This window comes from Equus caballus, chromosome 6 (assembly GCF_041296265.1).
Source record: "Equus caballus isolate H_3958 breed thoroughbred chromosome 6, TB-T2T, whole genome shotgun sequence".
NCBI classification, from domain to species: Eukaryota; Metazoa; Chordata; class Mammalia; order Perissodactyla; family Equidae; genus Equus; species Equus caballus.
This window is the reverse complement of record NC_091689.1, coordinates 23,971,747-23,986,464: the sequence shown is the minus strand read 5'-3', so window position 1 is coordinate 23,986,464 and position 14,718 is coordinate 23,971,747. Positions and strand designations below refer to the sequence as shown.

The 14,718-nt window shown below is 37.9% G+C and overlaps 1 protein-coding gene and 1 long non-coding RNA gene across 4 annotated transcripts in view; one reads left to right on the top strand and one right to left on the bottom strand.

Annotated features, from left to right (window-relative positions):
- Nucleotides 1-14,718, bottom strand: part of RBM44 (RNA binding motif protein 44) — a 36,779-nt gene that overhangs the window by 1,485 nt on the left and 20,576 nt on the right. For both annotated transcript variants that reach the window (XM_070269614.1, XM_070269615.1), the window contains exons 10-15: nucleotides 13,493-13,621; nucleotides 12,650-12,729; nucleotides 12,466-12,539; nucleotides 10,454-10,742; nucleotides 5,477-5,622; nucleotides 3,138-3,282 (exon numbers count right to left, since the gene is read on the bottom strand). In XM_070269614.1, coding sequence (XP_070125715.1) covers nucleotides 3,153-3,282; nucleotides 5,477-5,622; nucleotides 10,454-10,742; nucleotides 12,466-12,539; nucleotides 12,650-12,729; nucleotides 13,493-13,621 — 848 coding nt within the window. In that variant the 3' untranslated portion in view covers nucleotides 3,138-3,152. The remainder of the gene's footprint in view (nucleotides 1-3,137; nucleotides 3,283-5,476; nucleotides 5,623-10,453; nucleotides 10,743-12,465; nucleotides 12,540-12,649; nucleotides 12,730-13,492; nucleotides 13,622-14,718) is intronic.
- Nucleotides 1-14,718, top strand: part of LOC111773872 (uncharacterized) — a 36,122-nt gene that overhangs the window by 10,576 nt on the left and 10,828 nt on the right. The gene's annotated exons all lie outside the window — the stretch shown is intronic.

Below are 14,718 nucleotides of genomic sequence, written 5' to 3'. Positions count from 1 at the left end.
CCTAACACACATCCTTGAGGAAGTTCTGTATTCATGTGAAATGCCCTCACCAAAGCTGCCCTGGTTAAGTACGGCCCCTCCCCAGTTTTCCTCTGGCCCATTGCTCTGCTTTATCTTCATTGTTGAATTCGTCACTATTTGAAATTAGCTTGTTGATTTATTTCCTTCTCCTCTCTGGAATGCAGGCACCTTGAAGCAAGAATTTGATCTTTTCACTGCTGAGTTCTGAGCACCTAGAAGGTCACCTCTGTGGTTAGGGGGTGTGTGGGTATGTGAGAAGGGACACAGAGAAGCTTTCTGAGGTGCCAGAAACCTTATGTACCTTGACCTGGTATACAGACCTGGGCATAGTTACGTAAAAATTCACTAACCTGTATAGTTTGGTTTAGGAGGATGAAGAATGAGGAAAGCACTTAACTGATTATTTGGGAACTAACTTGGGGATTATCAGGATTAGGCTGAATAGATTACTGGGGGTAGAAACAAGATGACAGTTAGGAAGATGGCTAAGAAAGTAAACATAATGCAGTCTATTTAAATGAGTGGCTGCAAAGATGAAAAGAAAAAAAAGGAAGAAAGCAGGAAATGGTATTTAGAGCTGACAATCTGGGCGCTAGCTGTGCTCAGTGTCACTAGGTTGTTGCTACTTCTAAGTATTTTCAGTGGATAGAGCTAAAAATATGTATTTTTGAAGAACAGAATCATGAATTTATATTTCCAATTAAAATGTAATAGTACAGGATTCTGAAATTCAACTATTGACTTTTTACCTGTATCTTTTTTCTTGTACAACAAAGATCCTGGTTCCTAACATTAACATAATTATTCTCTCTATATAAAAGTTTCAAAATAATTATATTACTTTAGACAATTACATACAGTTATGATATTTTTAGAGCTCTAGTTGTTCTCAGAATATATATCTATAAGATGTATACTCAAATGCTATTTTAATATAGCTGAAATAATTCCTTTTAGCTCGTTACATGACCAATTCAATATACAACTGGTTTCATTAATTTTATATGTGCATATGTAAAGCACTGATGTTTCCAAAGTCTCAACTAAGAGACAAGTTTCCTTTCTATCCCTACCCCCACCCTCTGCACATAATCATTTTATCAGCTTCTCTTCCAGAGTTTCTTCTCACAAATATAAACAAACACACATGTATATTAATATTTTCTGCCTTCTTACCCAAAGACAGCAGATTATATATATTATCTCCTTTGCTTTAGTCACTTAACAATAGCTACTGAAGACTGCCCCATCAGTGTACAGATCTTTCTTATTCTCTTATGACGGCACAATAACTAATATGTAGATGTTTCCAATCTTTTGCAATTACAAACAATGCCACAAAAACAAACTTGTGCCTAAGTCATTTTGTATTTGCCAGTGTATCTAGACACAGACTGGTGAGGTGTGATTTCTGGGTCAAAGAGCAAATGCATATGCAATTTTTATAGACACTGATGAATTTCATTTGCATTGGTTGTACCAACAGCAATGTATTAGAATGCCTGTCAGCGTGATAGTGAGAATTTCTTTTCATGTGGATATCTAATTAATCCAGCATTTTTTATTTTTAAAAATACATTTTTAATTTTGTGTGTGTCCATCTTCCTCTATTTTGTGTGGGATGCTGACACAGCGTGGCTTGATGAGTGGTGTGCAGATCTGTGCCCAGGATCTGAGCCTGTGAACCCCGGGCCACCAAAGTGGAGCATGTGAACTTAACCACTGTGCCACTGGGTCGGCCCCTCAGCATCATTCAGTGAAAAGACTGTTCTATTCTCTGCTGCTTTGCAATGATACCTTTGTCCTAATCAAGTGAATAAAGACTCATAACATTGTTTCTGCATTCTCTTTTTGATTCTTTTGATCTATTTGTCTATCCTTGTGCCAATATCATACCATCTTCCTGTCACTTTACACGCATCTTAATTTGTGATAAAGTCAGTCTTTCTACCTTATTTTTATTAAAAAAAATCTTGGCTAGGGGCTGGCCCCATGGCCGAGTGGTTAAGTTCGCGCTCTCGCGCTGCAGGCGGCCCAGTGTTTCGTTGGTTCAAATCCTGGGTGCCAACATGGCACTGCTCATCAGACCACGCTGAGGCAGAGTCCCACATGCCACAACTAGAAGGATCCACAATGAAGAATATACAACCATGTACCGAGGAGCTTTGGAGAGAAAAAGGAAAAAATAAAATCTTAAAAAAAAAAAGTCTTGGCTATTCTTGATCTTTTTTTTTTTTTTTTTTTTTTTAAAGATTTTATTTTTTTTCCTTTTTCTCCCCAAAGCCCCCCGGTACATAGTTGTGTATTCTTCGTTGTGGGTTCTTCTAGTTGTGGCATGTGGGACGCTGCCTCAGCGTGGTCTGATGAGCAGTGCCATGTCCGCGCCCAGAATTCGAACCACCGAAACACTGGGCCGCCTGCAGCGGAGCGCGCAAACTTAACCACTCGGCCACGGGGCCAGCCCCTATTCTTGATCTTTTATATTTCCACATAACTTTGAGAATCTGCTTGCCAAGTTCCATAGAAATATCCTGTTGGGATTTTCCTAAGACGGCACTGAGTGCTTGGATAGCACGGGGAAAAAACCTCTTTACACTATTGAGTCTTTAATCTACAGAGGCCATATCCCTCAAATTGAGAATTAGAATCCCTCATCATTTAGGATTTCTTTAATTTCTCTCCATGTTTTGTAGTTTTCAGATAGAGGTCTTAAATATCTTTTTTTAGACATACTCCTAAGTATTTGATATTTTTAATGCTACTAAAAATATCTTTAAAAAATAATTTTTCTAACATTATGGACAGCATGTAGAACAGTAATTGATTTTTGTGTACTGTCTTTGCTGATAAGCAACCATTTTAATTCTAATAGTTTATGTGTAGAATCCTCAGAATTTTCAATGTACAAAATTAGATTACCTAGGGATAATGAAGTTTGTATTTCTTATTTATTTTATTTTATATTTATTTCATTATTAATAGTGAACTAAATACAGAATGTTTATTTAATTTTATATCATTTTAAATTTAATATTCTTTTTATTTGAAAAGAAAATGAAATCTATAGCTTAAAATTTTTAAGTAACATTTAAATATAAAAGATATGACTGACTTACCTCTTATTGCTTCTTTTATTCGTAACTGGAAGCAGACCTTTTCAAAACAGATGAAGTCATTTCCACAATAGTATTAATAGATAAGCCATTCAGAAAACCTTTATGATTTATTCTTACTTCCTGAAGAGCATCTATAATATGGTCTCTATGCAAAAGGAAAACACACATGAGCATTTGTCCCTTCCAGAGTAATGCATTCCAAATATGGCTAAGTTACGGAATTGAACTTTTTCCACTTTTTATGTGTTTTTACATAGAAATTTTATAACCCCATTCCCCTGAGAACAGGAACAAGACAAGGATCCCCACCATCACTACTCTTATGCAACATAGTACTGGAGGTTTTGGCCAGAGCAATTAGGCAAGAGGAAGGAATAAAAGAAATCCAAATAGGGAGTGAAGAAGTGAAACTCTTGCTGTGTTCAGGCAACATGATCTTATATATAGAAAACCCTAAATAATCCATCGGAAAACTAATAGAAATAATTAACAACTACAGTAAAGTTGCAGGGTACAGAATCAACTTACAAAAATCAGTTGCTTTTCTATACTCCAATAACGAACTTACAGAAAGAGGACTCAAGAATACAATTCCGTTTGCAATCACAACTAAAAGAATAAAGTACCTAGGAATAAATTTAACCAAGGAGGTGAAGGACTTATATGATGAAAACTGTAAGACATTACTGAGAGAAATTGATAATGACATAGAGATGGAAAGAGATTCCTTGCTCATGGATTAGAAGAACAAACATAGTTAAAATGTCCATACTCCCCAAAGCAATCTACAGATTCAATGCAATCCCTATCAGAATCCCAGTGACACTCTTCAGCGAAATAGAGCAAAGAATCCTAAAATTCATTTGGGGAAACCAAAGACCCCGAATTGCTAAGGCAATCCTGAGAACAAAGAACAAAGCTGGAGGCATCACAATCCCTGACTGCAAAATGTACTACAAAGCCATAGTGACCAAACGACATGGTACTGTTACAAAAACACGCAGACAGATCAATGGAACAGAGCTGAAAGCCCAGAAATAAAACTGCACATCTACGGACAGTTAATCTTCAACAAAGGTGCCAAGAACATACAACAGAGAAAAGGCAGTCTCTTCAATAAATGGTGTCGGGAAAACTGGGCAGCCGCATGCAAAAGAATGAAGGTGGACCACTATCTCACGCCGTACACAAAATAAACTCAAAACGGATCAAAGACTTGAAGATACGTCCTGAAACTATAAAACTCCTGGAAGATAATAAGATAATATCGGTAATACACTCTTTGACATAGAACCTTTTTAAAAAGGATCTTTTCAAATACCATGTCCTCTCAGACAAGTGAAACAAAAGAAAAAATAAACCAGTGGGAATTCATCAACTAAAGAGCTTCTATGAGGCAAAAGAAACTAGAATCAAAACAAAGAGACAACCCACCAATTGGGAGAAAATATTTGCAAATAATATATCTGACAAGGGGTTAATCTCCATAATATATATGGAACTCACACAACTGAACAATAAAAAAACAAACAACCCGATCAAAAAATGGGCAGAAATGAACAGACATTTTTTCCAAAGAAGATATACAGATGGCCAACAAACACATGGAAAGATGTTCAACATCACTGATCATCAGGGAAATGCAAATGAAAACTACACTAAGTACAACCTTACACCTGTTAAAATGGCTATAATCACTAAGACGAAAAATAACAAATGTTGGAGAGGGTGTGGAGAGAAGGGAACCCTCATACCCTGCTGGTGGGAATGCAAACTGGTGCAGCCATTATGGAAAACAGTATGGAGATTCCTCAAAAAACTAAAAATGGAACTACCATATGACCCAGCTATCTCACTACTGGGTATCTACCCAAACAATTTGAAATCAACAATCCAAAGTAACATATGCATCCCTATGTTCACTGCAGCACTATTCACAATAGCCAAGATATGGAAGCAACCCAAGTGCCCATTAACCAATAAAGATAAAGAAGATGTGGTATATATATATATACAATGGAATACTGCTCAGCCATAAAAAGACAAATTCATCCCACTTGCAATAACATGGAAGGACCTGGAGGGAATTATGCTAAGTGAAATAAGCCAGTCTGAGAAAGACACACCAGATGATTTCACTCCTATGTGGAATATAAATAAGTACATGGACAAAACAGTTCAGTGATTATCAGGGGAAGGGGGCTTGGGGGTGGGCACAGGGGGTGAAGGGGAGCACTTATGTGGTGACAGTCAAGAAATAATATACAACTGAAATCTCACATCGATGTAAACTAATATGAACTCAATAAAAAAAATTTACAACCAGTTGTAATCATTACCTGCTAATTTCTGGATGGAGTTCAGCCAGTCTCTTCATGATCTTGGTAAAGCTACTCAGGTTCAATGTATTTGGAGGTATGAATCGAATAGGTGTATCAGGTAATAATTTAGTAGATTCAACCTGTGTACAATTCTTCTTAACACCCTAAATAAGCATTTAAAAAATCTTCTTAAAATCAGTAACCGTTACATACAGACAATTCAGCTTATTCAATTAAAATAAATTTTAATATTACAAGTCGTAAAATCAAAATTCCTAAGAAATTTATTTTGATTGGGGATTATTTCTATCAAGTAGATTTACTTGAGCTGTGTTCAGGGCCATATATTAAAAGAATGACAAACATGTTTTCTTATCGTAGTGATAAACTACATGAGGCTATGTCTAAATCAGCCTTTCTCAACCGGGATTCCTCATCTTAACCACAGAACACAGAAAATGATGTTAACCCTTTTCTCAATTTCCCCAAGATAGGACACAACTTGTCCCAATCTAGACGCACAGGAGAGATGTCAGTAATTCATTACACACAATAAATCTGCTAGGCTTAGGGCAAGAAGACTTAATTAATTCTCTTGTCCAACCTGACAGAGAAAGGCTGGTCTACGTGGTAATTATAAATATTGCACATCTTATTTACTAAATATGTAATGAACACAAACTCTATGTCCAGACCTGTACCACATGCTGTGGGGGGAGGGGGAAACTAGTGATATCAAATAGAACCCCCCCACTTAGGGGTCTTATGATCCAAATGAAGAGACAAATTAAAATGATCAACTAACAGGGCAAATTACTGTGAGTGAGGCAAGGAGGCTATACGGTGTATGAAACCACTGTCAGGTCCGCCGAAGCGCAGCAAGGGAGCGCTGAGACTGCAGAGCCTAGACCAAGGGTCCAGCAGGTCTGCCACACCACAATATTACACGTTGTACTTATTTGCTTATTGCCTTTTCTCCTTCACTAGATTTAAACCCTACAAGAGCACAGATTTTTGTCTGTTTTGTTCCTTGCTGCTATCCCAGTGCCTAGAATAGTGTACACAGTTGGTAAGCAATAACTGTTTGTTGAATAAATAAAAGTTTGGGATACAATAGTTTCAGTGATAGTTGAAACCACAGAGAGGATGAGATTTCCAAGAAAGAGCCAAATTACTGGTAAACAACGATAATAGCTACTATTCATTGAGTACACTTGCTGTGCCAGGCACTGTCCTAAGAATTTTTCTGCAGTAAACTCCTTTAAACCTGACAACATTTGCAGGTGGGAAATGTTACTCCCACGGTAAGAATGGGAGCTCAGACAGAGCTTAGGTCCCTCGCCTATCACGGGGAGCAGGTGGCAGAGCACCTGCTGCTCTGAGTCTTCACTATTCTGCCTCTCATCGTAGCCAGTAAGTATTTTCTAAATGAATGAATAAATGTTGAGAATCTGAGAAAAAGAAAGGTGGCAGGAAATTGCTGTAAAGGTAGGAGCCCTCGAGAGTACAGTGTAACCAAGATGGTAACAGGGGCCTCCCTGTCCCCACATGCTAAGACAGCGTACTCCTACCCTAGCCCACGGCGCCCTGTTTACACCACATAACCTTCCCTCTGCCAACTCCATGGCCCCCTGTCCCCACTCACTGGACCAAGAGCGCTGTCACCTGAACTAACGAACGTCAGTATCACAGGTTAGGGGGTTGGCCCCATGGCGTAATGGTTAAGTTCAGCACACACCACTTCAGTGGCCCTGACTTGGGGGTTTGGATCCTGGGTGCGGACCTATACCACTTGTCTGCCATGCTGTGGCGGTGACCCACATATAAAGTGGAGGAAGACTGGCACAGATGTTAATTCAGGGCTAATCTTCCTCAGCAAAAAATAAAATAAAATAAAATAAAAAAGAGGCTGGATCAGTCAGATTCCATGTCTAAAGAACGAGGAATTGGAACAGGGAGAAAATGAGTTAGTCAAATGATGACAAGAGCATGAACTGAAAAATACTGTAGTGTAAGAATTAAGCAAAATAAAGCCAAATGGAGGAAGAGAGAAATCATGAGCAGACAGACAAAGTCAGTGTGGAGAGAGAAGCAGAACAGAGCATACAGGGATGCAGAGGCAAGAAACCCCATGTACCCCATGAGAGAGGAGGGAAGGAGCCACAGTTGCTAAACTCCAGTTCATGCCTCCACGTAGCCCAAGTGTACTTGCTTCCTTCCTTCCTACTCTGGATTGACGTTAGGTACCAAAAACCCACCCTAAACATGAAGTGTCACTGAGCTGAAAGGGATAGAGTTTCAAGAAAGGGATGACCAGCTTCAAATAGGCCAAGTGGTCAAAAAGAAGGTAGATGGGGAAAGACCACAAAAAGTCACTAGTGACAACAGAAAGAGCAGTTTAAGTAAAGTTTTAGAGATTGAAGTCAGATTATTAGGAGGAAGAAGAAAACAAAGAAATCAAGAGATGGGATATAAACGACCTGTTTGGGAAGTTTGGCAGTAAAAACAGAGAACAAATAAGGATCATAACTTCAAAAGAATGAGAAGTCAAGTGAAAATCTTGTCAGGATTAGGAAGAGTTGTGAGACCATGAGTAGAGAGAAAGGTCTGCGAGTGATGGTGTCACTAACGGTGCAGAAGAGGGATGGGTAATTCCAGGAATTAGGAAAGGATGGGACAAAGGACGCAGGCAGAAGAGAACTCTTTATCTTATCCAACAAGTATGCATTCTTTCATCCATTTATTAAAAAAGGACTTTCTCTTATCTGTGGATTCAAAATAATCCCAGTAAAAATCCAAGTAGGATATTTTTGCAGATATTGACAAGCTGAATTATAAAATTTATACAGAAAGGCAAAGAGACTAGTATAGCCAAAACAATTTTGAAAAAGAATAAAGTTGGAGGACTTATTCTACCAGATTTCAAGACTTACTATAAAGCTACAACAATGAAGATAGTGTCGTATTGGTGGAAAGATAGACAAACAGATCAATGGAAGAGAATAGACAGTCTAGAAATAGACCCACACAAATAAAGTTGATTGATTTTTGATGAAGGTGCAAAAATTCAATGGAGATAGGACAGTCTTTTCAATAATGGTGCTGGAACAATTCCATATGCAAAATGAAACACCAACAACAAAAAAACTCACCTCAATTCATACCTCACACATTAGATAAAAATTAACTCAAAATCTCTATGACCGGGGCAGGCCGGGTGGTGCAGTGGTTAAGTTCGTGCACTCCGCTTCAGCAGCCTGAGGTTCGCAAATTCAGATCCCAGGCACGGACCTAGCACTGCTCATTAAGCCACGCTGTGGCAGCATCCCACATAAAGTAGAGGAAGATTGCCACAGATGTGAGCTCAGCAACAATTTTCCTCAAGCAAAAAGAAGATTGGCAACAGACGTTAGCTCAGGACCAATCTTCCTCACACACACACACAAAAGTAAAAAAGAAAAAGAAAAGAAAATCTTTGTGACCATGGGTTATGCAAAGATTTCTTTTTTTTGTTTTGGTGAGGAAGATTCACCCTGAGCTAACATCTGTTGCCAATCCTCTTCTTATTTTTGCTTGAGGAAAATTAACCTTGAACTAACATCCATGCCACTCGTCCTCTACTTTGTATGTGGGATGCCTCCACAGCATAGCTGATGAGTGGAGAAGGTCCATGCCCGGGATCTGAACCCACGAACCTGGGCCGCCAAAGCAGAGCGCAGGGAACTTCAACCACTCAGCCATGGGGCTGACCCCACGCAAAGATATCTTAGATATGACACTAAAAGCACAAGTTAAAAAAAAACTGATAAACTGTACTTGATCAAAATAAAAACTCCTGCTCTGAGAAGGACACTACTACAAGAATGAAAAGACAAATTACAGGCTAGAAAAAAGTATTTGCAAATCACCTATCTATCTGATAAAAGGACTTATATTCAGAATACAGTTATCTACCACATAATGATGTTTTGCTCTACGATGGACTGCATAGACGACGCTGCTCCCATAAGATCAGCATCACATAGCCCACGTATGTAGCAGGCTCTACCATATAGGTTTGTGTAAGCACACTCTATGATGTGTGCACAACGATGAAATCACCTAACAACACGTTTCTCAGAACACATCTCTGTCATTAAGTGATGCGTGATACTATGAAAAACTCAAGTCTCAATAATAAAACAAACAACCCAATAAAAATGGTCAAAATATGAACAGAAATGAACTGCTGATACATGCCACAACATGGTTCAATCTCAAATGCATTAAGCTAAGTGAAAGAAACCAGACTAATAAGGCTGCATACTATTCCATTTATATGACATTCTGGAAAAGAGAACAGGAAACAGAGCAGAGCACAAGAGAATGTTTCCACAGGAATGATGGAACTGCTTTGTATCTTGACTGTGGTGGGGGTTACATGCCAATATGCATTTGTCTAAACTCAAGGACGCCAAAAAGAGTGAATTTTACTGTATGTAAATATTAAAAAATCTGTGGAATGCCTACAGGATGCCATACAGTGGAGAGATAAGAGTGAACAAGGCAACTTCATCACTTTCCACACGGTGCTTAAAATATCAAGGGGGTAAAATGAGAGCATAGATGATAAAATGACGACATTTTATGGTTTTAACAATTATGAGATAAGGTTAGCTGTGAAAAATAGAATGATGCAAGTGTAATTAGCTGCTTATAGAGTAGTGCTGTGCAAAAATAAAGAGACAAAAAGACTGCAAAGCTTCGGCAAAGAGGCCCGTTAAAGAGAAGTGAGTTCCTCCGCAGCCAGGTCTACAAAGATGTGCGTTTTCCTCCAGGAGCAACTGGAGTTGTACAAAAGCACGTTAAGGTGGACCCAAGGTTAAAAACGATGCTGATTAACGTTCTTATTCCCACTTCAGGATTGCTGATTCCAGAGTTATTTGTTACACCAAGCTACTTATTGCAACATGGCATACACAAAGACCATTTAAAGGATCAATCAAGAAAACTAACCTTTTGGTCAAAAGGGAAAAACTCACTGTCGTGCTCAGATCCCAACTGCCTTGGCCTAGTTCTGTGCAATCTAGAAATGCAGGAAGCTGAGGTGATTTCTTTGCTGGTGCTTTTCTCCAAATTATTCAAGCTAACTCTATTTCCATTTTGGGAGGACAGTGGTGATGTATATTCTCCAGGAGTTTTAACAAGCCGCACATTTACTGCTTTTCCATTTATTTCTACCCCATTCATTTCTTTCACAGCCATCTTTGCATCACTGTTTTTTTTAAAAGCAAGAGATGCATATCTAAAATATAAAAACAGAAAACCAACAGGTTCTTTGTTAACGACTTGAAATTGTCTCAAACTTCATTTTGTAATTAGTGGCTGAAAAATATCTTTCCTAAGAATAACTACTCTTAAAAATAAAAAGCTATTATACTTACCTTAGGATTAGGAAGAATATTTATCTAAGATAACTAAATAAAAAGCAAATCAAACATAGGACATAAAAGACAGTAAGCATTTCTTATGAATTATCTCCTAATTAACTTTATATTAAAACAATGTAGAGCATTTGCAAAGCTGACATACAACAGAGTCGCACAGATTAGCGGCCTTGGGACAAAGAGCTATCCATACTAAAAAATTAAAATTAATCCCTACATACAAACATAACCTCCAGGTGGATCAAAGGCTTAAACGTGAAAGGCAAAATTTAAAAACATTTAGCAGAATATATAAGAGAATATCCTCACGACTTTGTAGAGGAAAAAATATGTAGACCAAAAAGAGCTGGAAAAGCTAACCAGAATTTGAACCATATAATTGAGAAAGTTGGGCAAGAGCGAGCCTTCCGAAGGTGCCAGCCCTATCCTAGAAAGGGTATATGCATACCAAATCTGAAGAGCAGCTGTTTTCAAAGGAGGGGATTACAGATAAATTTTTATAACCTCCTTGTATTTTTGTACTTAATTGTATTTTCTAAATTTCCATACAGAATGTATAATACATCAAGTATTATACAAAAAAAACCCACAAAGTTTTTTTTTTAAAGGATTCGACAAGACACTAAAAGAGTTTTTACATCAAGTAATACTGTTAGGATTACAACACTACTTCAATATAATGAAATTTATTGGCAACATATCAATACATCAAATAAAAAAAGCATATGATCATAAGTGACTCCACTTAGGGCAAAATTAAACACTTACTTTTAATAAATTTCAACCCCAACTACAAATAAGATCCTTTCTTAATTGATAAAGATTTTCAAATCTGAAATAAACACTTATCATTTTTAGTGATAAAACAGTAAAGGCATTTCCATTAAGCTATCACCATTATTATTTGATACTTTTGAATGTTCTGACAATGTCACAAAACAGAAAGTAGCAACATATATATTGGAATGACTATTTGTAGATGACATAGCTATCTACCTAAAACATATGAAAGCATCCACCAAAGAGTTCTTAAAATAAAAAATAATAAAATTAAATACGATTTTCTGAGCCCTATTGCGTGCCAGACCTTATTCCTGCTGCTTTAATTAACTAATAATAGCTCCATGGCAATGCTGCGAAGGTGCTATTAGTACCCTCACGTCACAGAGGAAGAGCCCGAGCTGCAGAAAGGTTAAGTAACGTGTCCAGATTTATTCATCAAGTTACTGAGGGAGCTGGGAAGTGAACCCAGGCCGTCTAGCTGTTGAACACATTCTCTTAACTAAAGCACTCTACTGCCCCCATGAAACGGTATGAAACAAGATAAAGTGCACAAACCCAATAACTCTGCTCTACACCATTAACAGCAAGTTAAAAAGTCTAATGAAAGAAAGATCTGCTCGAGAACAGCACCGATGAATGACTGCAGCTATGTGTCGACGTGTGTCCCTCTCCCAGGCTGGAAAACTCCTGTGGGGATGGCCCTGCCTCTGTCCCCACCGTGGCTGACGTCCAGTACAGAAGCTCTGGCACAGAGCAGACACCCAGTAAATACAAATTTATTGAATTTGGGAAACATACCTGTAATTAGTAGAAGAATCATAAATTGATATTTCAGAGACTTGGTATTTCTGGAAATGAGACCTTAAATCAGCCTAAAAGGAGAGAAATAAAAGTTTATTAAAGGTAGAAAAAACAACAAAGAATCAAAATATGAACATTTAATAGATATGAAAATGAAGCTCAAAAATAGATCCTGGCATACCTCAGATACCGAAGGACAGAGACCACCAACGTGTATCAAATAACCCTTATCTCTTCGTAAGGGCTCACTATTCTTCATGTCTGCTTGTGGAGAAAAATAACGTACAACAGAAGATGACCATTTTTCTATCGATATTTTTAAGAGAAAATTGTTAAATATTTCATTCTTTCATTATCACAAAGTTTATTATAAAGTAATCAGCAAATATCAGCACTAGACTGAAGACCAAGAGTCTGGCGGATAGTTTTCATATTCCTGCACCTTAATCATATATCTTAAAAATAAAGAGGTTGGATTGGTTGTTGTTAGGTCTCTTGTAGCTCAAAAACAGATCGATAACTTCTAACCAGAGCAATCAATTACATCATAACTAAGCAAAGTGTCTTCCATTTATCTCTGGCTCTGAGAAGCGCTCCCTAAGACGCTGCTTCACGCAGGGTCCTAACCCCGCCAGTCCACGCTGGCTAGGGCTCTCCTCACACAATTCCCTTTGCTGGGGAAACGTCACACCAGAAAGCCTTTCAATCAGACAGATATCAGTAGCAGGTGTATAGCTGTGGCGATGGTAACGGCACGTAAGAAAAAAGTAGGGGATAAATATCTTGATTTAGATAGCACTATTTTGGAAACCACAAATATTAGGATTACAGATACATTTTTTTCTCGCTTCACTCTTTAAAAAATTGACCTCCAAATGGCTCATTTTCTCATTTTTTATATTTATAAAGAAAAATCACAAAGAGGAATAAAATATTCAGTTCTCCAAAAGAACACAGACGACAGTAAGCACTATTTTACACGTGAGCTGGGTTAGGATTTCTTAGCAAACTGTTAAGAACCAACCTAGTGTAAACTTCGGATCGCCTCTGTCTTGCTCTGCTTGATTTTCTTGTGTTCCTGAGAAGTCAGCTCCAGTCAGGTTCTCCTTGGCGTCAAACCAGTCTTCACTTACTTCTCGACAATTTTTGCAATCTGAGAAATTGAACACAAGTTGCTATGAGTCATGTATTATGTTAACCCTCTGAGAAATTATCTAAAAAGCTTCTCAGAACGAATCAGCATGATGACAATTACTAGTTTTGTATATAAATATAAAAATAAATATTAGCAAAATCAGAGAACCAAGCATAAAGATTCTGACAAGCAATTTTCAGCAGTTCCTGAAAAACAAGTACTTTTCCGTCTGAGTGGTCTGCCTCCCAGTTTTCCTTTAATTAACACTGATTCCTGGTTTACTCAAAGCCTTACATCTCTGATTTTTAAATTATACTCTATTGAAAGAGAGACGTGTTACTTTTATACAGAGACTAACAGTAAAAATCTTTACAAAGGGCTTTAAGCAGTGCCGCAGCTCTTTACTTCACTAAAAATGGAATCACTGCTTCAGAGCCAGGAGACACACTCCCCATCACCAAACAGGCAGACTATATGGATCTGGAATGAGGATAATCTCTTTTCATAGAGACAAAACAAATAAAACAAACCAAAATTACACACAATTTATAGAGAGAAGAACTGGACAGAAGAAAGAATTTTCAGATTGGAAAACAGGAACTTGAAGAATAAAATTCTGTATTATTATTTGGCATCATCAGATATATGAAGTAACTTTAAAGATGTCAGGGGCTGGCCCGGTGGCGCAGCGGTTAAGTTCGCACGTTCAGCTTCTCAGTGGCCCGGGGTTCGCCGGTTCGGATCCCAGGTGCAGACATGGCACTGCTTGACAAGCCATGCTGTGGTAGGCGTCCCACGTATGAAGTAGAGAAAGATGGGCATGGATGTTAGCTCAGGGCCAGGCTTCCTCAGCGAAAAGAGGAGGATTGGCAGTAGTTAGCTCAGGGCTAATCTTCCTCAAAATAAATAAATAAATAAAGATGTCAGTAGGTGTAATAAGAATGTACTTAACATTCATAATCAGAATGATGTCCTTCAGTCAATTAAAAATATTTATTTTCATTTAATGAGTGGGAACTAAGGATATTTAAACCACATTATTTGTTTTCTGGCAATGACACAGGACAATTCCTTTTTTTTTTTGGTGAGAAACATTGTCCGTGAGCTAACATCTG